The sequence below is a fragment of the Chiroxiphia lanceolata genome, chromosome 8 (assembly GCF_009829145.1).
Source record: "Chiroxiphia lanceolata isolate bChiLan1 chromosome 8, bChiLan1.pri, whole genome shotgun sequence".
NCBI lineage: Eukaryota > Metazoa > Chordata > Aves > Passeriformes > Pipridae > Chiroxiphia > Chiroxiphia lanceolata.
In genome coordinates this window covers 37130592-37156270 of record NC_045644.1, presented here as the reverse complement: position 1 = coordinate 37156270, position 25679 = coordinate 37130592, and the positions used below count along the sequence as shown (strand labels likewise).

At 49.2% G+C, this 25679-nt stretch overlaps 2 protein-coding genes and 1 long non-coding RNA gene across 10 annotated transcripts in view; 1 reads left to right on the top strand and 2 right to left on the bottom strand.

Moving 5' to 3' along the window:
• P4HA1 (prolyl 4-hydroxylase subunit alpha 1) overlaps positions 1-11512 on the bottom strand; it is a 31744-nt gene extending 20232 nt beyond the window's left edge. For 3 of the 5 annotated variants that reach the window (XM_032694715.1, XM_032694716.1, XM_032694714.1), the window contains exons 1-5: positions 11384-11503; positions 10189-10324; positions 3205-3321; positions 2261-2357; positions 215-366 (exon numbers count right to left, since the gene is read on the bottom strand). In XM_032694715.1, coding sequence (XP_032550606.1) covers positions 215-366; positions 2261-2357; positions 3205-3292 — 337 coding nt within the window. In that variant the 5' untranslated portion in view covers positions 3293-3321; positions 10189-10324; positions 11384-11503. Of the gene's footprint in view, positions 1-214; positions 367-2260; positions 2358-3204; positions 3322-8785; positions 8862-10188; positions 10325-11383 lie in introns of those variants that run through there. The other 2 variants (XM_032694712.1, XM_032694713.1) reach the window with 2 other exon arrangements.
• Positions 11513-11802: 290 nt separating this feature from the next.
• Positions 11803-23507, bottom strand: LOC116790090. The gene is made up of 3 exons (XR_004358255.1): positions 23305-23507; positions 12454-12580; positions 11803-11929 (listed from the first exon to the last, which is right to left on the bottom strand). It is a non-coding gene; the product is annotated as an uncharacterized LOC116790090 (long non-coding RNA).
• NUDT13 (nudix hydrolase 13) lies at positions 14275-21115 on the top strand. 4 transcript variants are annotated; one of them, XM_032694721.1, is made up of 9 exons: positions 14275-14399; positions 15833-15943; positions 16533-16672; positions 17179-17286; positions 17710-17816; positions 18682-18807; positions 19047-19158; positions 19685-19839; positions 20384-21115. In XM_032694721.1, exons 2-9 carry the CDS (start codon positions 15861-15863, stop codon positions 20573-20575), a joined length of 1023 nt encoding a protein of 340 aa, XP_032550612.1. In that variant the 5' UTR covers positions 14275-14399; positions 15833-15860; the 3' UTR covers positions 20576-21115. The 4 variants fall into 4 exon arrangements, with proteins under 4 accessions (XP_032550612.1, XP_032550609.1, XP_032550611.1 ...); XM_032694718.1 differs by having other exon boundaries at positions 17707-17816; XM_032694720.1 differs by lacking the exon at positions 14275-14399 and adding an exon at positions 14462-14565 and having other exon boundaries at positions 17707-17816.
• Positions 23508-25679: the final 2172 nt, after the last annotated feature.

Genomic DNA, 25679 nt, shown 5'->3' with positions numbered 1-25679 from the left:
ACTGTTTCATGTCCTGTTCCTTGCTAAAGAGCTTCTACTCTTGCTGAAGCAAAGAGCCAGCAGAGTGTTTACCACACTAATTCAGGCTGGTTCCACAAGTGCTCAGTCTCAAAAGCAGCCTCACAAACCCCATTCAAACCCTGCCATGGGAAGGACACAGCCAAGGTACTGCATTTAGCACCTGATCCTGGTTTTTTCCTGCAGGTACACTCACCATCTGACATGTCCTTCAGGACCAGGCTCTCCAATTCACCCCACTCTGTGTTGAGCCTCTTCATCAACTTGAAGGCATTTACAGGATGTCCCAAAAACCCCTCTGGGTCTTTTGTGGCAGTGGCTGTCAGCTGATCCAATTTCTCTGCCCATCTATAACGAAAACACACATTCATTAAAGTCTTGCACAAGTCTGCTGATGCTCTGGAGAACTGATTTCAAGCTACTCAAGTGTCTTCCTTAATAAAAAACCCAACAGAAACTGCAAGCATTTACATTATCTATATAGAGAGTCTCCTAGAAGGAACAGAAAGGGCTATTTGCTTTTTTTTTTCCCCTTTTTTTTAATCTTCTTCCTCAGCTGCAGCTCAAACCTTGTGCTGCTCTTGCTGTCTTTGTTGGGATCCTGCCTGAAGGAACTCCTTCCTACAAGCCCCAAAAGCACTGTGCCAGCACTTCCATTATGAGCTGGTCATGCAGGACTAATCAAAAACAAAGCTTTACCCCCATTTGCAATCTTTTATTTTTAAATGGCTGTTTTTTCCTCCCCCTTAAGTTTATAAAAGGCAGTTCCACGCTTGTCTCAAGTTATTTTATGTTCACACACACACTCTTACATCTGTAATAAGCTCCTTACTTGTCCCACCACAAAGCTGAAAGCTTAAGAAAGGACAAGGAGCCCAGATCCCATTCCTGGTGCTGCTTCTCCATCTCCACAATCCTCTCTAAGTGCCATTCCCAACCCCAACGTGCTCCCAAACAGGCACAGCTTTCACAACAATGCAGATTCTACAACATGAGGATGTAACAATGCCCTGAAATCAGGGTAAATTCATGTTAAAAAACCACACCCCACAGACAAAACCCAGCTCCAACAGAAGGCAAACACAAAAGTCTGCAGCCTGGAGGGAACTCTGTACACCAGCGTGTTCCAGAACCTGCTTTGCCTGAATTAGGTTTGCAGGATCTCTTTCAAGTGGTTTCTGTTTGATAAAAGGCCCCACAGGAGGCCTGAGCCACCCTCCACATTCCAGGGAATTACCAGCTGTCTGGGAGTTGAAGTGAACACCAGCTCCCCACATCCTTCAGCCCGAGGACAGAGCCCAACAAACAATGCTGGCATTTTTTCCAGGGTCTTTTATCTCTGTGACAGAGATAAAACTTCTCTGACCTGACAGTTCCTCTGAAATCATAAAAACAGAGCTGCAACACTCAGGACAATAAGCTGCATTTACACACTTTTGGATGTCCAATTGGCACATTCCCATGCTAATTTGTAGCTGTAAAGAACATACTTCTAACATTCCAAACCTGTCAGCAATTCCAACTCTGTACTTTAAGTGACATATATAAACCCAATCTGACAGAAGTACCTTTCTTCCTGGTTGGTAGAACACCAGAAGGTAATACACAATCAAATAAAATCCACCTATCTATCTAAAACTGTTTCAACATCCTCCAGGCAGATTTACACACATTTCTGACAGCCAGGAAAGCATCCTGTTCAGTGATGGGGTTTTTTTCCCAGCTGGGATAAAATCTGGCATGTTGGGCTCTGTTGCTCAGCCCTATAGGTGTGAGGACCACAATAATGGCAATGCTCAGGCCCCTTGTTATTTTTAAAAGCAGTAAAGGAGTTTTGTTTTGCTTTATTTTATTTTTAAATCTAAACAGAGTAAATCTGTAGAGACAACCTGTGCCCTTGCAGTGGGCAATTCAGTGGCCACCCCAACACTTTTTAGTGAGTTACACCTGATGTATCTTGGGTTTTAGTTTCCACTAAGCAAACTGCCATTCCGAGGACTCCATCCCCTTGGGAATTAGGAGCAGGCAGGAGCCCTGCAGTGACAGTGTTGTACAGAAAGGGGGTCGATCAGATTCCATCCTGTGGGAGCTGCACAACCCCACAAACACCCAGCAAAACCTGCTGCTTTGGGCTTTGCCTCAGAGGAGAAATTCCACAAACTTAATCAGCCTCGGGAAGCACTTTTTGCACAAGGGTGGACTCCAACTATGAACCATCAGTGTTATGAAACAAACTGCTTACTTTTTGATCTGCTCCAGCTTGCTTTCCTCTGCCTTGATGTAATCCTTCAGTGACACCACCAGATCTTTTTCTGTGTTAATTAAGTCTGTCATGTGACCTAGAAAACAAATGAGTTTGGTGAGTCGAGGAGAAACAAAAAAACTCTGGGAATTAAAGGCATTCTTCCTCTTTTCTACTTTCTTCCCTTCTACAGCTCTGCCTTCCCCAAAGTCCTTCTGCATTTGCTTAAATAACCCTGAAGGACTGCTTGAGTAAGGCTTTTTTTGAAGGAGAAAAATCTCCTGCTGGACCAAGCTCGTTGCCATGGAAATTAATGTAATACCACATATTTATTATTAGAACTAATTTAGGATTCATTTGGAAAAGGAAGTAGGTTGCCACAGAGTAATCTTTCATCCAAGCATACATAATGTAGAGCAAATAAAGAGAAAGCTACAGAAACACACAAAGCACCCGTGTCTGATACACAGACTAATCCAGGGCTTTATTTTTAAGATTACTTCCATGACTTCAATGGGTCCCTGGCATTAATTAATAATTGCTTCATTTCCTGCAAGAAGGCAGCTGAACTGGTGCAGTCCCCACCTTCAGCTGTGCCCCAGGCCATCAGAACCCAGGGTGAGAATACTGATATTCTGCATCACTATGGAGCTGTTCCACTTGCTTCCACACATGTGCAACGGCCCACACCAAAATTCTGTTTAAATTCCAATACCTGAAAGAATAAATAACGACTACGAAGCCTAGCCTGGGTCATTAGACTACCTGGAGTGACTTAGAGAATGTTTCTCCTCAAAGGAAAGTCAATACTGTGGTAAGAACTAGGAAGTGGGTTCAGTCCTGTCCCAATTAAAGCCCTGGAGGATTAACACACAGCAGAATCAGCGGTGAGAGCTGTCAGGAAACTCTTGGCTACACAGCATGTACAGCAAAGGATGTCTCACCAATGGAAGTGAAGAAGTCCGTGTGGGCACAAGAAAAAGGCAGCAGAAATCCAAGGGCTAGGGCACACCAAACCTTGTTGAAGGCCATTGCTCAACAGCTGTCACCTCACCACAGATCTGTGACAGGAACAAAAGAAAAACAGGTAAAACATCCCTGTTCACCAGAGAGTTGAATCCACCTCGAGAAGAGACAGTGGGGCTGCCACTAGTGCAGAATCCTGACAGGCTGGAGCAGCTCTCAGAGGACTCATACCCTTCTGCTGACTTTCTTATACCTTTGTCTCCTGTGGGAAGAGAAGAACAGCTCAGAGACTCTTCTTTTTGACATTGAAGTCCCACTGCAGATGGAGCCGCTTTGCAAAAAGCACCGAAAAACCCAAGATCAACCACTGACAGAACCCGTAACACTGAGTTAAAACGCACATTATCAAGTTCATCCACTCCATGAAAAAAGCCCAAAGTTTCCATTTCTCAGTCAGAAAGATGCCAGTGGAACAGGTCTAAATGAAAACCCTCCACGAGCAGTTCAGAGGGGGAGTGACGGGCACACTCCCGCTCCTTGGCTGCCACCACGAGAACAGCTCCACACCTGACACAAAAGGCTGCTCTGTCCCTGGATCCTGGAAAAGCCCATGGCAGTGCTTTCTCCCAGGGCCAGCTGCCAAGCTCTCAGCCTTTCAGGCTCCTGATCCCTTCAGCAGCCCAGGATTGCCTGGCTCATGCATACTTCAGCAGTAATTATGCTGTCGTGGAATTCACAAGGTTTACTTTTTTTCCAAACAAAAGCCTGAACTCTCACGTACTGTATCTGCTCAGAAAAATGAACAGACTGCAGGGACTAACAGGAGCTGCTTTACAACTCTTCCAACAGCCAGACAACTGATGGAGAAGGAGAAAAAAAAGCAAAAAAAGGAAAAAGCAACAAGCCCAGCTACAAAGTGGTTTGGCCTATTTAGGGAAGAAAGAAACACGGTTTTGACTGAGCTGACAGAACTGAGAGCAAACAACATAAACCCAGGTGTGCCATTCACACAAGGAAGGTGCAAACAACATCAGCAAAGTCCAAAAGCTGCACCCAAAGCAAAACCATCCCACCCAAAAGTGGGATATTGACAGGGAACTGGCTCCAGAGCATGGATCTCCTCTTGTACTGCACCTGAGGGTCTGGGAGCAGCTCCCTCCTTTCCTTTCCACCTCCAGCACTCCAAAAGGAGCAGCCCTGGGGTTTAGATTTACTCTGTGAGCTGCTTCTTGGACAGGACGAGCACAGTTTCACTGGCACAGACGGGAACAAGGGGAAACTCGAGCCAGGAAAAGCAGCACGACCTCCAACTCCTGTAAAGCAGCTGAAACCTGCAGGACCACAGCTGAAGGGCTGAAGCATTCCTGCACAATCCCTGGCAGAAAGCAAGCTGTGAATATCTGGAGAGGGAAGCCTGGAGTCCCACTTTTCCCCCAGTTGAGCCAGGCCCCTGAGCATCAGCAAGGCTCTAAAGCAGCCCTGCTGTCCACAGCAGCATTCCTCACCTCCTCCTCCTCCTCCTGGCTCAGCCCCTCCACAGCCACAGCAGGCTACTGCAAACACAGCTAATAAAGCCACTGGTAGGTACCTGCTAAAACCACCTAAACCTCCTAAAACCACACCCCATTTGTACTTCCCCCTGCAGAAAGCCAAGTGCCTCCTCATTCAGCACTCGAGCCAATACATCTGTGAATCAATGACAAAGCACAAACAGCTCCACTGCACCAGAAATATTTGCCAACCTTATCAGTGCTGGGAATTCACTCAGCTATTTGTTTACTGCACTCAGTGAAAAACACAAGGAAAGCTTTAGAAAGTTTACTTTTTTTACTATTAATCAATAGAAAACTCTTCTGAAGAAACAAAACAAGCAAACAAAACCACCAAAAAGGTGATGAAAACAATGTTTCCTCTCCATATACTGCTCTCAGTGACCTTGTTTTTCCTCTTCTCCAGCTGCTTTTTAGCCTGCTCCAACACCAGGCTCCTCCAAATGCTGTTGCAACCCTCTTCCCACCTTGTATCTCCACAGGCACACAGCAGAAGGAGCGACTGTCAACAGGCTCAAACTGCAACAAGGGGAATTCCAAGGTGGCAGAAACACAAAGTGTGTCCCACTTCAGCACTAGAAGGGGCTACCCAGAGAAACTGGATTTCCAATTCCTGGAAGAATTTCAAAAGGAAACGGGATGAGCCCACGTGCAGCCTCACCAGACCCCCCAGGCTCACCCAACTTGGAACAGGTTAGGCTAGATGACATCCAGAGGTCACCCCCAGCTTGAATTTTTCCTTCCTTTCCCACATTTCCTGTCGTTTGCACTCCCGTAATAGCTTTCAGCCACCCAAGATTCCTTCCCTCCCAGACGGAATCCAGAGTTGGACAGGGAGGCTGAGGCAGGGCCAGCCAAGCTCACGCTGCCCTAAGAGCAGTTGCTAAGTAGCAGAGCTTTCCAACTACTGCAGGATCAGCCCCAGGTTCCCAAATCAAAGAAAATAAAGCTTGGTTAAGATAAATGCTGGAAATCTCTTGGACGCAGCACAAGCTGCCAAATAAGTAGGTTTAATTTCTTCCTGTCGGTGACATGAAGTAAAACAAGATGAAAATCCTCTCTCCATTATTCCTGTCAGTCTCACTCTCCTCCTCAGCAAACACAAAGCTGGCAATTGAGAACCTTGGAGAGGAGGGAATCACTACCCACAGAGGGAAGTGGGAGTCCAGCTGACAGCTTTGAACACAGGAGCTTCCCCACTTCCCAGAAGTGCATTCACTAAACGTGGCAAAGCACAAAAAAAACCTCCACAGGAATGGGAAAAAATAGTAAAGAGCAACCAAACATGTGGATCCAAGTAAAAGGAAGCAGCAAGTAGAGGAATGGCACTGCCAAGCACAGCACAGGATTCCCCAGACAGCAGGGACACCCAACAAACACCTTTTCAACTCAGGAAACTTAGAGAGGTGGGGTTTGGAGGACTCCCTTGGAGAGTTCAGCTCAGCCCTACAGGTTGAGACGTGCCAGCAGAAGGAAAAGTGCAGACTAACTGCAGTGACATGACCTCACTGGGACCAAGGTCACCCATCAGTGCCCCAAGAGTGGAGATGCTCGTTAGACAAGTCTCCTCATTGCCAACTCCGAGCTCCCAGGTGCTTACCAGGATCCAGAAAACGGGATAAAAAAAATGGAAGCTGAGGGTGTACTTCAACATAGAGCTATCCCAGAATAATTCTAACTTCGTTCCAAACCAGCTTCTTTATTTAGGTAAGGAATTAGTGGCCTGCTCCAAATGAAGTCAAGGCCAAAACTGTGTCATCGGGGTTCTCGACTTTTGATTTAAACGCTGGTCCACTCTCACAATCCTTACTGTATCCCATAGCATATAAAAAATAATAGGGAAAAAAAGCCAGACAGTTAAACTGAGCTGAGTTTGTGGGAAATGGAGAGGATGGCACTGGAAGTGATAGCTGCTCACTGCCCAAAACCTCTCCTGTCTCAAGGACAACCCAAGTTACAGTCTCATCACATGCTGTGCCTGGAAATACTACTGCAAAGGAAAGAAATTCCCAGAATAAGGACTAAGAACATTTAGCTGTCACCATTGCTTAATGGTCTCACACGACAGAAACATCAGGATCCAGTTCCCAAGTCCTCTAGCACGTCCAAAGCTGGTTTAAAATTAAGATTCAAGCAGTGAGAGAAGAAAGATTTTCTGTAATTGCAGCTACCAAAAGAACAGGGCGTGTTTCAGGCTTCTTTTAATGACAGAGTTGCAACAGAATCTGATCTATATAAATAATATCTCATAAGAGATGAGAATCAATTTTAGCATCAAGTAGGTGATGTGAAGTTGAAGACAACATTTGTGAGTCTGAGTACACAGAGCACATGTGTTTGTACCCAGGGAACTGCAGTAAGTTTTCCCTTGGTTTCTTCCAGCCTAAGACAGAACGGACACAGCCCTCAGAGGCCACTTGTTTTAACTTCCCAAGCCAAGGCAATGAACACTGGGGATGGAACAGAGCACTTATCTTACTAGACACAACAAGCAGGAGGTTATCCTTCTGTTTACCCTTCTGCTCAAGGACTGGCAGAGCATCTACAGAGATATAATGTTTTCGGATATTAAGAGTGATTGCAAAGAAAGCAGGACAATCCCAATGATCTGACAGCTGAAGTCTATCAATCTCAGCATGGAGGCAGAGTTTTCCTCCCATAAACCTCTATTTATCCTCACTCCTTCCAGAGTTAACTCACTACCTGTCATTTCCGTTTGTCAAACTGCACTGGGAATTTTCCAATCTATGTGCAAGCCCTGAAATCACAGCTTTAAACGCCAGAATTTAAACCTATTTGTTATGGAACAACATTTAAACCTTTACAGGTCAGAGAGCTGGCTCGGGGAAGAAAAAAAAGAGAGAAGAAAGTGAATCAGTCCTGGTTGTGTCAGCACATACCTAAGGAGCAGTGCAGAGTACTCCAGGTCAAATGAAATGCTTGGCAGTGTGGTTTAAGGCATTAAAACGGATCCAGCAATGGTCCAAGGGTAGAGCAGTAGGGCAGAGAACATCTCTGACCCAACAGGAGGCCTCTGCTTCCCAGACAGACCAGGAACTCATTACCTTGACTTTCCGCCCCTGGCAGAGCACTGTCGGCACACTCAGCCAACAGCCCCTGGCTTTATGGGAAGCTGCATTTATTTATTCTTGTAACCAATGGCTTCTTTCATTCACTAAACCCTTGAGCGCTGAACCTTCACTTATCACAGGCAGGTGAACACTTAAAGCACTCTGCATTCTCCTCTTACTGAAGTCAGCAGAAAAACCAAAGTGAAACCGAATGCTGGTGTCTGCAATCCTGAAGGATCCTTACTTTTCAGGTAAACCGGAATAAGTGCATGTGACATCTTTATTTTCTTTATTCTATTCACCAGCAGCGCTCAAAGACTCCACGTCGGGAGTTTTCTCCTCCCGGTCAGGGTTAGATCCCACCAAAACACACACACACTGAAGGGCAAGGGCTGCCGGCAAAGGTGGGCGCGCAATTCCACACAAAGCGAGCGGCTGGGAAGCAGCGGGGAGGCAAACGCGGAGCAGCCTCGTCCCTCGCGGTGCAATCCCCGCACGCAGCGCTCGGGCCGAGCTCCCACCCGTCCATGCGGGCAGAGCGCTCCCCGCGCCTGGGGCCGCACGGACCGAGGGGGCCGCGGAGGGCGGCGGAGCCGAGCCGGGGGTGCTCGGCCCGAGGGCGCCCGGGGAGCGGGCGGGGGAGGACGCGGAGAAGGAGGAGGCGGCGGCTGTGTTTAGTCTGCCAGGCGCGGGGAAGCCGGCGCGGCGGCGCCCTCCCGCCCCCCTCCGGAGGCTGCCGGTCCCGTTACGTAAGGGCCGGGAGCACGGGGCCGGGAGCGCCGGGACCCCTCGCCGCGGGGGCGGGGGGCGGCGGCGGGGCTCTGCCACGTATCGCCCCCACCCACCCACGCCCGCCCGCGCAGCGGCCGGACCCGCGGCGCTGCCCTCAGTGACCCACCCCACCCGCCCACGGCGCGGCGGGGGCGGGCAGGCCTCACCTGAGCGCGGGGGGCGGCGGGGCGGGGGCGGCGCCGCTGCGGGAGCTCCGCGTCCTGCCCGGGGGCTTCTCACACTGAGCGCGCGACCTCCCCGCCGCGCCTTTTATGGGCTCGCCGGGCACGCCCCCCCCAGGCCGCGCCCCCCGGGGCGGGGCGCCCCGCGCGCTACGTGAGCCCGGTCACAGCGGCGGCCGCCGCACCGCGCATGCGCCGCACGGGGCTCCACGTGGGTCCCACCGGGCCGCCGCCATCGGACACCGGGACACCGGACATGGGGGGACACGGCGGGGGACACCGGCAGGGACACCGGGACACCAGACATGGGGGGACACGGGACACGGCGGGGGACACCGGCAGGGACACCGGGACACCGGACATGGGGGCACACGGGACACGGCGGGGGACACCGGCAGGGACACCGGGACACGGGGGGGAACGCTGGACATCCGGACACAGGGGACACCAGGACACGGGGGACGACACCGGGCAGGACACGGGGGACACCGGGAGGGACACTGGACATCCGGACACGGGGGACACCCCGACATGGGGAACACTGGACGGGGGGACACCCTGACAACACGAATGACACCAGACATAGGGGGCAACACCCCACGCGGGGGACACCGGGACACAGGAGTGTGGCTCTACCGGGGCGGGGAGTGCAAACCAACACGGAGACAAGAAGAAACGTGAAAGGGTTTAGCTGAAAGTGGCGGGATTTGGAGTAAAAGTTGCCAGGAAAGGCCTAAAAGGCCGGGAGACAGCACGTGCAGCCCTGCCCAGCCCCAGGGCAGCTGAGCCCGGGGTCACAATCAATGAGGTTGGAAAAGACCCCTGGGATCATGGTGCCCACCCTGCCAAGGGCCATGCCACACTACTCTCAGGCACACGATGGAGTTCTGGGGGTCCCCTGTGCAGGGCCAGGAGTTGGACTCGATGATCCTGATGGGTCCCTTCCAGCTCAGGATATTTTTTTTTTCTATGATTTAGTGATTCTATGATTTCAACTCCCACCTCCAGCAGTGTCCCTGTTTTCCAGGAGATCCTGGCAGAGCCCAGGCCTGAGCCTCACAAGCCCAAGTCCCACTTCCAGGAGGGGATCAGCTCCCAGCTGACAATCCTGAACAGACATCCCAGTCGGGATCCGCTCCCTGACCACAGTGATTCACACCAGCTGCACAATTTGGTTGTGCAACTGAATTGTGCCCAGATTCTGAATCTGCACAGATTCTCATTTCTTTCTGAGACAGAGTCTTGTGTCCCCTCTCTCTGACTGCTGCTTTAATTTCTATGGATAATTTTGATTCCAAAGCAGCCTTGCACCTCCCTCTCTCCTGCCAGTGCCATCTGCTGCATTTCACAGCACACTTTCTGTCCCACCAGCCAAGCCTTTCACTCACCTTCTCCTGCCAGCCCAGGTGAAGACATTTCCACACTGATGGGTGCCTTCTTCCAGTGCTGAAGCAGCCTCCCCCTTCCTTCCAGGGCTTCCATCTCAACTGATCCCAAAAGCAGTTTGCAAGGCAGCAGCAAAACCTGTATCACAAACCAATATCAGCCCTCACCCACTCTGGTACAGCAGGAGTCTCAGCTATCACAGAAAGGCATTAGTAAGCTGCCTGGCTGTGTCTTGCCATGGCAGGTCAATGCTGACTGCTCATTGTTTTCTAGGATTCCAGTTATTTGTTCATTCCAGCAACTAAGTTGGAATCAGGGACACTCATAAGCATTTTTTCCTTTCTCTTTAGATCTGGGCTGCAAATAATGAATCACCTCCTCAGTAGCCTAACCAGCCTTCAATCTTCCTCCTCCTAAGGCAGACATTTTTGGTCACTCCCAGCTGGAAATCTTTCACAGCAATAACAGGGAGGGGTCAAATCCCCCATAACAGGGGTCAAAATCCCCCTCTAACACACATTCTTCACTGGCATGACTGAACTGGCTTAAACCCACCTCACTCAGCAGAGAGAACTGGAGGTTGCAGCATGATCCATAACTAAGATTTCTTCCCTAAACTGTTCCCTCAGCAACGCCTTGGGAAGGGCAAACCCCGGGTGTTATGTCCCATTTTGGGGGGGGCTCTGAGATATGAAGTGAATTCAGTCCTTTCTCGTCCAGCTGTGGACACAGATGTGTCCACACAGGGCCAGCACTGCGAGAGCTGCTGCTCCAGAGCAGGAATAAGGCCAGTTTTAAGTGGAACTATCCGTCAAAAAATAAGCCTTCCTTTCCTCTCGTTTTGGTCGCCTTCCAACAGAAATACAACTCCTACAACTAGCAGGAAACACTGGAATGATATCCAAGCTTCTAGCTGAGGCATCTAGTTAAAGCCCCATTATCCAAAGAGTCCATAACATGTAGCCAGAGATTTAACAGCAGCTTCCAGAGATTTGGCAAAACCTCCCACCCTGGAGAGGCACATTCAGATTTTTTCTAGTGAGATCTGCTGCTTCCTCAGCGTCTTTTGCACCATCCAGACATTTTCAGGAAGCAAGGCAGGCAGTGGGGAACAACAATGAGCACGTTTGAGGGCTGTGTTGCTCAGCATGGGGCTGAAAGCTCCAGAGTGATGGGTTTGGTCTACAGCTGACTTACCCAGGCTGAAGTCAGAGCCCACCTAGTTCCTTGCCGTGGCCAAGCCTTTAATCATGCTTGTTGTCCTCTTGGAACCTTTTCCAGATCTCCAGTATCCTTTTGGGGACAACAGGCCGTGAACTGCAGGCAATTTTAAGACACAGGTGAGTCATATCAATGACTTTTAATCAGTTTTGTGTCAACCCATTAACTCAAAAAGCTTAGCTATTTTTTTTCAGGTGTATCCACAGCTGAGGGTTCACCCTTTGTAGAGGGATCTAGTTTCCCACCAGTCTGCTCCCAAAACAAAGCCATCACCTGCAGTCAACATTCTGCCACCAGTTATTTTGTGCAGTGCAAGTCAGCCCCAGAGTTTGAGGATATTCCATAACCAACAGCAGCACCAAGGGAAGGGAAAAGGCAGAACTCACCTGTGACATGAAACAAATCCCAGGAAAATGCCACTTGGATGTTCGAGTGTCCCCTCTCCCCCTGTCCAGGGCTTAGGAGCACAGGATGTAATCAGCAGATCAAATGAGGCAGTTTCTTTCTTTCAAGGTCCCCACCCTGAGTGTGAGAAACCATAGGAGCCCATCACATATGTGGTATACACAAATCTAACTTCAGACTGACTTAGTTTGCCAGTTTAATGACAGAGGGGAAGACTACTCGTTAACTTTCCCTTTAAAGAAGTGGTTTGTCTTTCCTTAGGCTTGTCCTAAAAAAAAAAACAAAAAAGAAGAAGTCTTTTTTTGCCCCAAGAGGTTTCCTGTGGCCTGACCATGAGTTTTCAATGTGAATTTGCTAGTTTCATATATTTAGGGCAATTAACAGTTGTTTTACAAGGGCCAGCTGTTAGCAATTCTAATGCTTATTTCTGCTTATTGGGGGCAGCTGGAAAGACATGAAACAGAGAGAAAAATTGAGATTAGTAGTATAACTATTATTAGCCTATAATTACATTTTCCAGCCACTTTTTTGGCTTGAAAAAAAAAAAAGTCTTTTACCAACGCTTAATCCCAATATGAGTATTTTACAAAGCCAGATTAAAAAAAAATAATAATCTTAGCAACACAGGACCAAAGATTTACCTGGTTTGCAATCTTGTCCATGTAGGAGATGGCAAGCATTTCTTACTGCTTGTGTCCTCTTTGCCTGCTGCTTTTGTTTGCTCTTCTAGCATCAGGGGAGTCTCTGGGATTCACTTCTCCTGGGGACCTGCCAAAGCTCAAATTAGAAGCTACAGAAATCTCAGGGATGCATTTGTGTGGCCAGGCCTTCCCTTCACTCCCAGGATTGCTCCTAGCATGGAGTGCAGTGTCTGCAGGGGACTAATACATACAATTTATAGGTGCAATTCACACAACTCAGAGCCCAAAAATACTTACAAAGAAACAACTCAGTGCCAAAGCAACAGCTGCTATTTGTGCTCTTTAAAGTAAATGATCAAGTGAATGAATGACAAGAAAGCCTCTGTTTCAAAATCATCTCCCCTGCTTATGTGCTGCAGAAATATTTAACAGGGCAATTAACGTACGGACCCTTGGAGAAGGCACAAGGAATCTCTCCCAGGCTGCCTGGCTTCCCACTGCTCAGCCCAGCAGCAGAAGTGACTCTAATCCCGTTTTCCCTGCATGTCTTGCCCCAGCACACAGGCCAGGTGTACATGATTGGGCTTATCAATGTGGTTTTTCTCATGGAGCAACTACAGGCTGCGACACTGCCCCGCCCTCGGAGGAGGCTTGACACTGCAGTGGAGAGCTCTGGTTTTTAATCCTTCCTGTGACAGGGCACACTCACCAAGACACTGCCTGCTTGGGGCTGAGCAGGGTTGAGAGGCTGGCCCAAGATTTGAGGTCCAAAGTACCTCCTCCAGCTGCTTCCCTCTAAAACCAGCTCTTCTCGCAAGACCCAGTTCTGGGGCCAGTCGGGGTCGATAAATCTGTTAGTTTGTTTTAACAGCAGGGTGGATACTTCCCTTAGAGATTATATTTCAATCCTTTATCTTATTAAGGGAAGATGTGTTTTGTCCATTAATCCAATTAGCCCAGTGGATTACTAAGATCGGGCTTGCTCTGTCTCAGGAAGCACACAAATAGCAGTGAGGCATAATTAAACCTAAACTTGTAAGTAATTCTGCTGAGTCCTGTTTCCTTGCTGTATTTTGTTTGTTATTTTTACAAGCCATGCTCTCAAATTACATGACGTGAATTCTCGATTAGAACGGCTCAATTCATGACCAAAAAGCAGAAGGCTGCCCTGAAAACATTTACTTTCGTATGTTTATAAAATTCTCTTTGTGCTAAATATAGCCACGTAGGTTCCAGCCCAGAATAATGTTTTCAGTACTTGAGAGGAATCTGTTTGTTCACTTATAAAGGAATGAAAATAATCTGTCATTATTCTGACATGTGCCTTGGCACAGCACACTCTCTGATCAGAGAAATTCGCTGACAAACTCAGCTGTGGCTTTGGGTGCTGGAACACTGAACAGCTCCAGCCTTTGGATTTATACGGCTCCTGGCACGTGTCCCTGTTTGAGGACATATGGTCCTTAACTTTGAACAGTGCTCTTATGTTATGGATACACAACCCGGAGATGCTTGGAACTGGGAAAAAAAAAAAAAAAATACTCGCAGGATCCAAACTCCTGTGCTAAGAACAGCTCAGATTATTGCAGCAGCACTGTTCTCACAGTAACTCCTGTTCGGCCAAATGCAGGATTGCTGATGGAACGAAGCAGGTGCGGGGTAAAAAGAAAAAAAAAAAAAAAAAAAAAAAAAAAAAAAAAAAAAAGGGAGTTTACTCTCGGGCAGCCTCGCGAACTGCAGCAGTTATCCCAGCCCCGGAGCGGAGCGCCAGCCCTCGGCTGTGCAGAACTACATTTCCCAGCGCTCCCAGTGCGGGAAGAGCCCGGCCCAGTAAGAGCCGCTCCGCGGAGGGAGGTTGAGCCCCAGGACATTCCCGGCTGATCCCTGCTGCTGGCCAAAGCCCGGCACACCTTCCCAGCGGTCCCTGCTGCCGGACACGGGTTGCAGTGAGTGGGGAATCCCTGGGGAAGGGCGGGCACAGCCCCGCTCCGGCCCGGCCGGGGTTGCTCCCAGCCCAGCCCCGCGGGTTGTACCGTGTCCGGAGCGGGGACACCCTCCGCCAGACCGGGCTGCTCCGAGCCCTGTCCAGCCCGGCCCGGGACGCTTCCAGGGTTAAGCTGAAGGATTCCCGGTGATTCCTAGTTCAGGAGGTGGTGGGCAGTCAAAGGCTGGACTCACGATCTTTTCCAGCCTGACTGGTTCTGTGATCCCAAACCCGGCACGGTGATTCCCAGGGAGGGAGGGGTTAAACAAGGGCAGTTCTGCGGACAAGGCACTGCCCGTGTCCCCATCGTGCCGCTCGTTCCAGAGCGAAGTGCAGAGCTCCTGCATCCAGCGCTGCTGCCGCGCGGGGAATTCACGCTCCAGGCTGCGGGAGACGCGGGGGTGGAGAAGTGGCAGACGCACGGCTGTCACTCCCCAAACCCTGTCACACACGGTCTGGGACAGTCGCCGTCCTCGCAGCGGCTGCCTCAGCCCAGTGGCTTCCCAAACAGGCTCCCCTGCCTCCCGAGGGATCATCCCTGTCAGCTGACACGGTGGGAAGGAGGGATCCGGGGCAGAGATGTCCGAAGCCACAAGGCAAAGTCTCCATGTGCACACAGGGAGCCATCACTGACCTTTGCTGAAAGAAAGGCTCTCAGACTGTTCCCTGGCACTTTCTGCGTCTGTAAATCGACGCAAACGTAACTTCCTCCTTGAAAGGCTTCGAGTTCCACAGCTGGGAAGTGAAATATCCAGGGTAATCGTTAAGGGCTGTGGATCACAGTTCAGTTTTGGCTCAGAGATGGTAGAGTTTCTGGCTATTTCCTGACATCCTGAAGCCGAGGTCAAACTGAAGTCTGTGACTGCAAATGTGGCAGGATCCTTTGGCACAAAAAACGTCCATAGCTGGAGATGATCCAGTTCAGCTGCAACTGCTGTCTCCAGTATAAACTCAGGGAATTCTCTTCTGCAGCTGATATTTTGTCTTTCATTCCGTTCTGGCATCCGTGCCTTTCCCACAGATCCACTGTGTGCTGCAGTGGGATGTGTGGTTGGATCGAGGCCATTACAACTGTGTAGGAAGCAAACAAGAGAGCAGCCCTTTTCCCCAGGGACACAGGGGTTTGGGACAGGAACGCTGAATCCAGTCTTACAGCAAGTTCTGTAAGACCTGTGCACACTCACGGGTGGAAACAACCCCAGGTAGCTTTAAACAGCCTTAAAAATGGCCTGAAACTGGGTTTGATGTGTGACTGGAGACTGAAACCAAAGTGGTAAATTTAGAAAGCAGATTCTGTGGACTCTGCGAGAGGGAGATTTACCTGGTTATTGCGCCTTTTAAATCCAACTTAACTTTGTAGGGCTGCTGCATTACATTTTATGCTTCTCCTTTTAGGCCGAGACCCCAACTGTAGGTGTTGGCTATGGCTGCACTTTATCAAGCACTGCACAGAAGAGCTTCCTCTCTCCTCTGCAGGTTACACTCCACCTATGTTAGAAAAATGAGGTAAGTTCTCGTCTGGTTCTTCTCTGAGAAAAGACCAGAGCTTGGCACTCGGCCCACTGTCACAAACAGCCCTACCTCACTCTAAGCCCTAAGATTTCAGCTTGGTCTTTACCCCTCACATCAGTGTGACAGGCAGAATGTACCCAGCAGGAGTGTTTGTAGCCTGATGGGAACTGTCTCCAACCTGTGATGTGCACGATAGCCTGGCCAAGCAGCACTTGGAGCCATCCAGACTGGGGGACAAAAGGGAAGATCAAGGTTTCCTGCACAAAAATGATCATGTCTTTAAAGCAGACCTTTTGGATTGAGAGACTGGGTTACTGATCTTCTCAGATACCCAAGACTTGAGGCTGTTCCTGTGGTAGTAAGAACTGCAGTGTTTTCTGCCACGCAGCCTTCACTGGAGGCTGCAGCCCACCAAAGGGTGACTCAGCTGTCAAAACTCTCAAAGCATGTGGAATACTTTAAATTTGTTCTGTCCATTCAGCCCCCCCCTGCTCTGTGCAAAGTAAATGCATCCAAATAAGCATAACATTGATAATCTCAACCTGATCTTGAATTCACCTTCCCAATCATTTTCTCACTGCAGATACTTAAATAAGCTAAAGGAAGATGACAGTCTTTGTAGACAAGCCCAGACCTCGGGAACTTTCTACCTCTTTCACAATCTCTCTCCCTTCCTGCAGAAAGCTGGGAAGAAATATTTGGTGCCACAGCTCAGTGCAGCAGGTAAGTAAGGAAAGAAACCCCTCCTGGATCACACAGCTGAAAAGAAACAGATACATTTGCAAGCAAGCCCTGATACGGGGGATGGAAATCCATGGAGCTGTGCAGGAACATCCTGCTGTGTGCAGCACTCTGTTTGTTAACAACCAGAGACTGTTTAGAGTTAAGACCCTGGCATGTGGACACAAGCTCACGCTCTTCACACACATGTGGTATCAACCTGATCTGTTTTGAGATGATCAGTTTTAAACATTTGGGATTATGCCTTGTGAAGAGAAAGGAAAACAAGCAAGGTCTGACTGACAAAGGTTTTTTTCTGTGAGGCAGGAAAGGTTTTCTTCGAGAGGAAGGTATTGGCTGGTGTAGGACAGAACCACTGACCTTGTCTGTCCCTTCTCTCACGTGGGCCATGAGCCGAGATTGCCTGTGCCTTGAAGATCCAGAGGGCCTCCCAGTTGTATGGATTTGCTTTGACCCCAGCTTTCTCTTCCCCTTTCCCTGCTGTTCAGAGATGCGACGGATCCTGGAGAAATCCCCCGAGGCTGAGCAGTGGATGGAGAAGTCGGTGCTGGTCGGTTGTTCAGATGAGCACATACCACACTTTGCCCTGGATTTAGGTTGGGATAACTCCTCTTCCATCTGTGCCAGCATCAGTGGGATGCACTGAGCGGAAGGTGCTGCTGAGGCAGCATTCCTGTTCCTGGGATGAACATGTACTGCCACAGAGGGCTGGGCTCAGGCTCGGAATTCCTGCTCCTGGGCTGGACACGTGCTGGGGGGGCTCTGCAGGGGCTGGTGTGAGTGAGGCAGGTCACAGCCATGGACTGCACTGCTGTTCCTGTGCCTGTGTGTGTGTCAGGGAAGGTGGGCTGTTGGCAGCCACTGAACATTTGGGAATGTTACCCCTGATGTGGTGTCACTTCCGTGGCAACTTCCAGAAATTGTAATACCGGAACAATGAAGGGTGGAAAGTTGGGATAAAACCTGACATTTATGAGATCAAAGATTTTGTTGTTGTTTCTATTTTTTATTATTAACAGGGGCCTTGGAGAAATCAGTGATTGAGTCTGAACTGCAGGGATCGTTTACTGACCTCCGAAAGGCTCTCTTGGTGGTGGATGGGAAGGATTCTCCTCTGCTGGCTTTGGTATTGGACTGGACTTCTTCCTTCAAGAAGCTGTGATCTCCAACATCAACCCTTCTCCTTGTCTCCCATATTGTTTTATGATCTAATACATGTTGTGGAAATACCTGCTGTACACTTTCAGGGACCTGGGTACAGACACGCTATAAATTACACCAGTTTTCCCAAATTTGTGATCCCAAAAGCAAGATGTAGTGGAAAGAAAAACTTAAAGACTTAAAAATGACTTGCAGTAATTTATGCCATTTAGCATCCACCTGCTGTATGTTCAGTGTGAATTGTGCTGGTGTTAGCAGCAGTCCCAGCAATCCCAGTTTGTCCTCAGCTCAACAATTATATGGCACTAGATTTCTGTAATATGGGCAAACTGAATGTCACAAACAAAGTCACACAGCTTCTCTCAGAGCTGCTCTTTTAAAACTACTCATTTATAAGCTGTTACTCTGCAGATGGCCTCTGTTTGGAAGCCCTGTGTGTGAAAATCAGCTGTCCTGACCCATAAGGAGAAATAGCTCATGTTTCCTTTCCTGCTTTATAATGTTTGTGATGCTTGGGATGTTTCTAAGAAGACATTCAGGGCTGGAGACTCTTTAGAATAGTCCAGTTCCCATTACAGCTCCCATTATATCCCAAAACTCTTCCCCACCTCCCTCAACCATACTCAAATTTGGAAGCAGGAAACATCGAATGCAGAAATCTGCCATTTTTCAAAGCAGTGCCCACACTTCATTTACCTTTCTGAGGCTTTCAGAGACAATCAGAGTTTACCCCCATGATTGCATGCAAGACATTATCCAGGGAGACTGCTCTGAGTCACCTCTTTGCAACAGGTATAACTAAAGTTTGTGTTTCTCTCCTGTGCTTGCAGGCCCAGTCCCTTCTCCGGTGGCACGATTCCCACCAGTACTGTAGCAAAACTGGGCAGCCCACTCAGAAAAACCCAGCTGGCAGCAAGCGTGTCTGCCAGGCCAGTGGAATCACCTACTACCCCCAGGTGAGCACCTGGACAGCAGAGGGAAGGAACACAAGGGACTCTGGGTGGCACAGAGGGAAGGAACACAAGGGACTCTGGGTGGCACAGAGGGCACTCAGCGAGCAGCAGTGAGGGCTTTGTGTGTAGCTGGGTGCTTTGTCTTTAGTGTTCATCCAGTGGCCCTCAACCAGCCAGGAAAGGCAACAATTTCCACTTACTTGTGGGTGTGAAGTGGCTTTGCTCTCTGGTGCCCTTGGCAGGTGTCTCCAGTGGTCATCTCCCTGGTGTCCGACGGCAGCCGCTGCCTCCTGGCCCGCCAGCCCTCCTTCCCCCCGGGCATGTTCACGGCTCTCTCGGGCTTCTGTGACGTGGGTAAGGTGGGCCCCGAGGCAGAGCAGTGGCCTTGGGCTTGCAGGGTGTGGGAACACCTGTTCAGGGAGAGGGATGGACGCACAGCTGATGTGTGTCCCCATCCCTGGAAGTGTCCAAGGCCAGGTTGGATGGGGCTTGGAGCAGCCTGGTCTAGTGGAAGGTGTCCCTCCAGTTGCTGTAGTCTCTGCTGGTAAACGTGAGTTTTAAACTCCCCAGGTTGTAAGCTCTGATACTTTTTTAGTCCATTTTGTGGTTAGTGCAGTCTGGCTCCGAAGGAAGACTACGGACCTCTCGTTACAGGAGGGAAAATGGCTTAAAAGGGGAGATGTTGAGTTGTTCTGTATGTAGACAGGGCCAAAAAAATTCTCTGGTAGCTGTGTTTATGGGATGAGTTGATGAGTTTAATGGAGCATCCTGCTGACAAGCGTTTCCAGGTCAGCACAGGGGCTGGAACCCCTGGGAAATGAGCAGTTTTCCTTGCTGCCCGGGGGCCGGGCCGTCCTTACCTCCCTTTGGTTGCTCGCAGGTGAAAGCGTGGAGGAGGCGGTGCGGCGGGAGGTGGCAGAGGAGGTGGGGCTGGAGGTGGAGTCGCTCCGGTACTCGGCGTCCCAGCACTGGCCCTTCCCCAGCGGCTCCCTGATGCTGGGCTGCCACGCCCTGGTGGGAGCACAGCAGGCTGAGGTGAGGCTCCCCGAGGCATTCCACTGCAAAGTCTCCTTCAGTCCACGGAATTTAGTTAGGAGGAGAGCAGCACATCCTCTCTAAATGCAGCTTTCTCTACGAGTGAAGAACGAAGTTCAAAATAATCCTATTTTCTGTGGAGATGTGGCAGATTTTGCAAGGTCACTGTACATATACAAAGTCCAGCACCCAGTTTTGCAGAGGAGGTTCTCTCTAGTGTTAACATCACAGCTGCCATAGGACAATCAGATTCTGCCCCGTTAATTACTGTGCTCAGCCACTGGTGCTTTGCAGGCTCAGTTAGGATCCTTTGCCCACCAAAGGACCTGGAGCCAACCCACTCCACAGGCCAATGCCATGATGGAACAGTGTTTCCCTGGGAAACCAAGGCAACAAAGCACTGGTGGATAGTAATGTCCTCAGGCATGGATAAAGCACTCTGGGCATTCTAGCACAGGATCCTTGTGGGTACAAGAGCAAGCAAGGTACCTCTGCCCATATTTAAAGCTGATTTGAGGGACTGGTGCTCTTGAATTCTTTCCAGATCAGTGTGGACAGCCTGGAACTGGAGGAAGCCCGTTGGTTTGGCCTGGAGGAAATCGTGGAGGGCCTCAAGAGAGAGCCCAGATCTTCAAAACAAGATGATGGGAGTTCTTTACCCTGGTTCCCTCCCAAACAGGCCATTGCTCACCAGCTGATCCGTGAGTGGGTTAGGCAGCAGAGTGCCCAGGCTTAGGCAGGGCTGCATCAAGTCTGGGATTCCACCAAAACCATGAAAGCTCCACAGAAAAGCCTCCAAAGCCACTGGAGGCAAAGGCTGTGTCACAGTGAGGACAGCACCACCCAGATGGCACTCTGAAACTCAGATCCACTGGCCTCCAAAGCCATGTCTGATCTGATCACCCTCAGACAGTCCCACGTACACTGGGTCTCCTCTGAGATCCCAAGACTTGCAGTAAATGCACAATAAAATTCTTAGTTCCAAAGCATCAAACTTGCTGTGATCAGCTGACAGTGAGCCCATGGCACCTTTGTCCCTTTTTCCTCCATTTTTCCCATCTTGGATGGATATCAAAAGCACAGTCTTTCCAGAAAAAATAAAGGGGCAATGGCATCATCTTTATATGGATCTGGGAGAGCTATCAAAAAGAAGAAGAGCCACTGCTTGTATGCTCTCCCCTTCTTCTGTCTCTCTTCCCATTCAATCTTCCAGTTTCATATAAAACATCCAGGTTTGGTTGATTTTTTTTTTTTGCAAATGGTAAATGGGTTTCTACTCTGTTGATACATCTGAGCAACTGAAAATATCTGTAGAGGCACCATTTTCCCCACCAGTTGCTCCCATCCCAAGGGAGAGAGAACAGAGCTATCTGGTGGTAGAGAGGGGAAGAGCAAACCCTACACAAAGGTGTATTAGAAGAACCCAGATGATGCAAAGGTGTCAGGAGCTGCTGCAACAAGGACTGCACTTCCAACAGGGAAAGACCCTGAAAGGAGCAGTGCCTCTTACCCTGAGGCCAAAGTCTGTGGCTTGCCTGGAGAGCTGGTCTCGTTTTACTGATGGAATGGTACCGTCCCTCTGGAGGGAGAGCAGCACAGAGGCAGTCTGGGCAGGGCAAGAGCCAGATGAAAGGATGTTTGAGGTGCTGCTGATCCAGGCTGGCAGTCCTTTGTGCCTGCTTGGTCAGAGTTCAGCTGCCAAGGCTGCAAAGCCATCAGTGTGGGGACTTGGAGGGGGGACAGGGATGTGTCAGTGCCTGAACCACTGGGACTCACTGCGGGGGAAATCTCAGTCCTGCCACCTGAGCAGGGAGCAATAAAGAAGGCTTGTCACACTGCTCAGACACACTTTGTGTCCTCAAGTTGTTTTTACTTCAGGAGGTTGGGAGGGGATTCTTTCAGGACTTGATAGCATATTCCAACACCCTTCCTAGCCTGACTCTCAGTCAATAAAAGCCCTGTGTCAGAGCGTGTCTGTCACGCCTGTGAACTCGATCTGTCACTCATCCTGGGAGGAACATACTGCAGTGCAGCCAAGGGCATTGCTGCCTCCCCTCAGCCAGCCAGACACACCACAGGAGCCCTCACACCACTCAACTGCAACAATTCCTGCATCCAGTTTCCTTTGGAACATGGCTCACAGCCTCTCTTCACAGCAGTTCCTTCTGCTTTTCTCTCCCATCACACCACTTTAGGCCCCCAGCATTTCTCTCTTGCTCTCTCATTTTTGGAAACTGCCATTTGCAGCCTCACTCCTTTCCTCCCCTTCTCTGCAGTACAAAATACTGAAGAGTTAGATACCTGCCAGCAAGATATTCCAGCTCCTCATCCTCCTTCCTGCTTCTCCTTTAGCCCTCCCAGGTCACCCTTAAGTTCACTAATGTGCCCAAGCTGCTTCCAGGGTACGTCCATCTCGATGTACTTTATTAAAGAGTATTAAAAAATTACTACTTTTTAATATCCACACATGATCTGTTCTCCCAGTGGCAGAAAAAGGACCCTGGGAGCAATAGGTACTGCCTGCCAATACAGAAGAAAGTCTGAGGAAAAGCAAAGCTGTTCTCTCATTTGTTTGCTTCTGTGACCTCTTAAGACAGCTTTAAACATCTGCATGTTCCTTTTTAATTATCAATAAGAAAAAAAGTCTTTTCAATCTACTCAAATACTTCTTTTTTTTTTTTTTTTTTTGGTCCAAGGCAATATTCTCATCACATCTTTTGAAAAGCATTAAATTTTAAACCATGTTATAAAATCCTTAGTCCATGCCCCTTTTGACTGAGTTATGAAATTATATTGGTGGCCTCTGTTCCAGGTGTTAGGCAAGCAGGAATGATCACAGGCACACAGGACAGAAAAACAAGGTGAGACACGTGTTGTTCTCACTTGTGTTTGGCTCAGAAATGTGTCTGAAGCCTGAAGAACACACTGCAGTCAGGACAGGACATGCTCCATGAAGGCAGGTGACCTAGAAAAAGGAGCAGGCAATTCCTAACAGATGCTTCCTCAACAAAACACAGCAGGGCTTTCCCGTGGAAAAGGTATCAGCAGGCAAAAGGGGTGGAGCAACATATTTCCCTCTCAGGAACACATCCCTGAACTGAATCCTCTTTGGGAATGCTTGGTTCTTACCAATCCCTGAGCCCCCACTGCCTCCAGGGACTGCAAGGGAGCAGTGCTGAAAAGCTGCCAGCCTGGGCCATTACAGCCCAGCTGGTTACAGGGATCACCAATCAGCAGAATATAAAATAATATAGGCAGCTCTAAAATAAGAACATTCATCCAATTAACATGAAGTTTTTGGAGAGCAATGCAGGCAGCTTCAGAGCAGCATTCCACCTACCTCCCAAAAGCAACAGGGCATAAAAGTCATGTTTATCTCTACCAGGTGCCAGCAGAGGATTAAAGTAACCAAAGCACACGACACAACTTGTCTCTCTCTGAATGAGGGAGCAAAAAAAATCTTACCTGGAAACGGTGTGGAGTGAGAATTCATCCCCTGGGCTGCTCTGCTGCTGCGTGGAAAGGCCACATGTTCTTGCCCAGAGGGACAGTCATCATTGTGAGTGGCAGAAGGTCTGAGCTCAGCATTACAGGTCCAGGAGGAAGCTCTTACATCAGGGAACCACCTCACCCCATGAGACACAGCAGACACGCTCTGAACGTGATGTTCAGCCTGAAAGGACACGAGCACTCAATGGAACACCCCGACAATGTGACCCTCCTAAAGCCATCTGCCAGGGAAACATTCCTCAAGTAACCAGGAGCAGCTCAGCTGTGGCAGCTGCCAGGGACAGGTCGTCAGGACAACCTGTAATTACACAAGTACCCTCCCTCTGTTCACTCTGAGGCGCTGCTCAAACAAACTCAGCTGCCCCAGCCTTCAGCTCCCATCAAAAACTGACTCACTTTCCAACCCGGCAACAGATGGAAAGCAGCTGTGTCGGGGGAAAAAAGACTGCCAAGTGTTACTCATGTGGCAGTGGATACACCTGGGAATGAATGAGCACAGCACCACCAAAGATGCTTCTGTTAAAAAAAAAAAAAAGAGGCTGTGTTGCCAACTGGAGATGGTGTGACCTGCATTTTCCTTTCAGACCCATCAGTGGTATTTTGAAAGCAATTAGGTGCACTGAGAGATGTCCAGAATCATCTTTGCATGGAGAAACTAAAATCTGGCATCAGCTGTGACAAACAGGAGAAAGATCCCAGGAGCAGAAATACAGATTGCCCAGCTCCCTCACGGGGAGAGCAGCACTGGCACAGGGACAGAAAAGGCTGAGAGAACATCCTTTTCCACTGGGGGCCTGTGCTCAGTGGAGAGAGCATCCTTTAGACAGTGTTCTCCGCTGTTTCTGTTAGTGGGAATACTGCCAAGGGACACAGCAGGTTTACTTTTATATTAAAAGAAGCAGAAAAAAAGAAGAAAGACGAGGCTTGGGGTATGGACAGAAGCAAATTCACACACGGTTTGATAGTTTAACGTGGCTGCTGTGAGCATGCAGCATGGAGAAAGCCTAAATTAACTGGATTAAATTCCAACACTGTAACTGGCCTTATAACTGCAGGTAAGGTTAATAACCCTCCCCAGGTGAAAAAAGGTCTGTTCTAAGCTCATTTAGATCAATATCCTGCAGTCACTGGGTATCATTAGTCCTTTTTCCCATCAAATTATGAACTCTTACTGGAAATACCTCATTTTCTGTCACCTACATAATTTTTTTGGCATAACCTGAGCTTTACCTTCACAACAGCTTTGCTCTTCACTTCCCATCCTTGTGCCCTTGTGAAGATCCATCTGGGAGCATTGACCCACTTGAGCCATGGCTCTATTACCAACAACAATTCCTGCTTTTACACAGGAGTAACACACCCTGTGATATTCCTCTGTGTGTGGTAATCACTTCACTTCTCAGATACAGTTTCACATCACAAAGTTGAGTTGCTCATGACACTCTTTTCCATGACATTGAGCAGATACTCACCAAGATTTCACCCCCCCGACCTCATATTGTTGAACAACTCCCTTTTTTCACTAGCTCTGTAGTCTGCTGTTTAAGCCAAGAACCCAAACTGCCCTCCATGGCAAGAAGTTTTCTTAGGGGAATAAAGCAAGCTGGAAAAAGAAATAAATTTCCATCCTGGACGTGCCAGAACAGATGCTCTTGTGTTCCACTCCAAAGACAGAAATGGCAGGAGGGAGGGCAGCTGCTGCTGCAGCCTTTGCAGCATCCCAAGGGATCCTGAGGTGGCACAAAGGGCCTGCCCTGGCTCCTGCTGCTATGGAAAACAAATTCCAGCTTCTCAGACAAGCAGCTGCAGCAGGAGCTGCACAAACAGTCACTAAAAGTGTTTTTCCACCACTGCAACTCCCACGTGCCTGGAGATGCCTGTCATTCCCGAGGTGTTGGGAAGGCAAGGCAGCAGGCAGGTGTCCTGCAGGGAGGCTGCCATCCACTCACACCTCAGGGATGCTGAGAGCAGTTCAATTTGCACAGGGATTCCAGGGCTCCTGAGACTGTTCCAGAAAGCTTCTCAGTGGCAAGAGTGGCAACAGCCAAAGTGCCCAGGTATCCAGAAGAGTTTAAACAGGTCTCTGCTGTGCCCCTGGGGTTAGTTTTGATCTCATATATGGAAGGTGAAAGATCCACTATCTGTTTTCTTGCTTTAAATCTACCAGTCAACAACTAAACAGGCTTCAGGGGTGAAGCTCGAAGAAGAAAACCACATTGCTGGGAAGGGTCACAAGTTCCAGGATGAACAAGGCTACACAAAAAGGCAGCTGCTCAAGTGAGCAAAGTGAGTAAATTGTGTTGGAATGCACTTCCAGTCAAACTGCTTTA

Excerpts from the sequence above, each read along its gene's own strand:
- NUDT13 (XM_032694718.1), top strand. The coding sequence starts at position 15,861 with ATGGCTGCACTTTATCAAGCACTGCACAGAAGAGCTTCCTCTCTCCTC. Across the intron at positions 15,944-16,532 it reads ACCTATGTTAGAAAAATGAG|ATACTTAAATAAGCTAAAGG; the intron begins GTAAGTTCTCGT and ends TTCTCACTGCAG. Across the intron at positions 19,159-19,684 it reads CTCGGGCTTCTGTGACGTGG|GTGAAAGCGTGGAGGAGGCG; the intron begins GTAAGGTGGGCC and ends GGTTGCTCGCAG.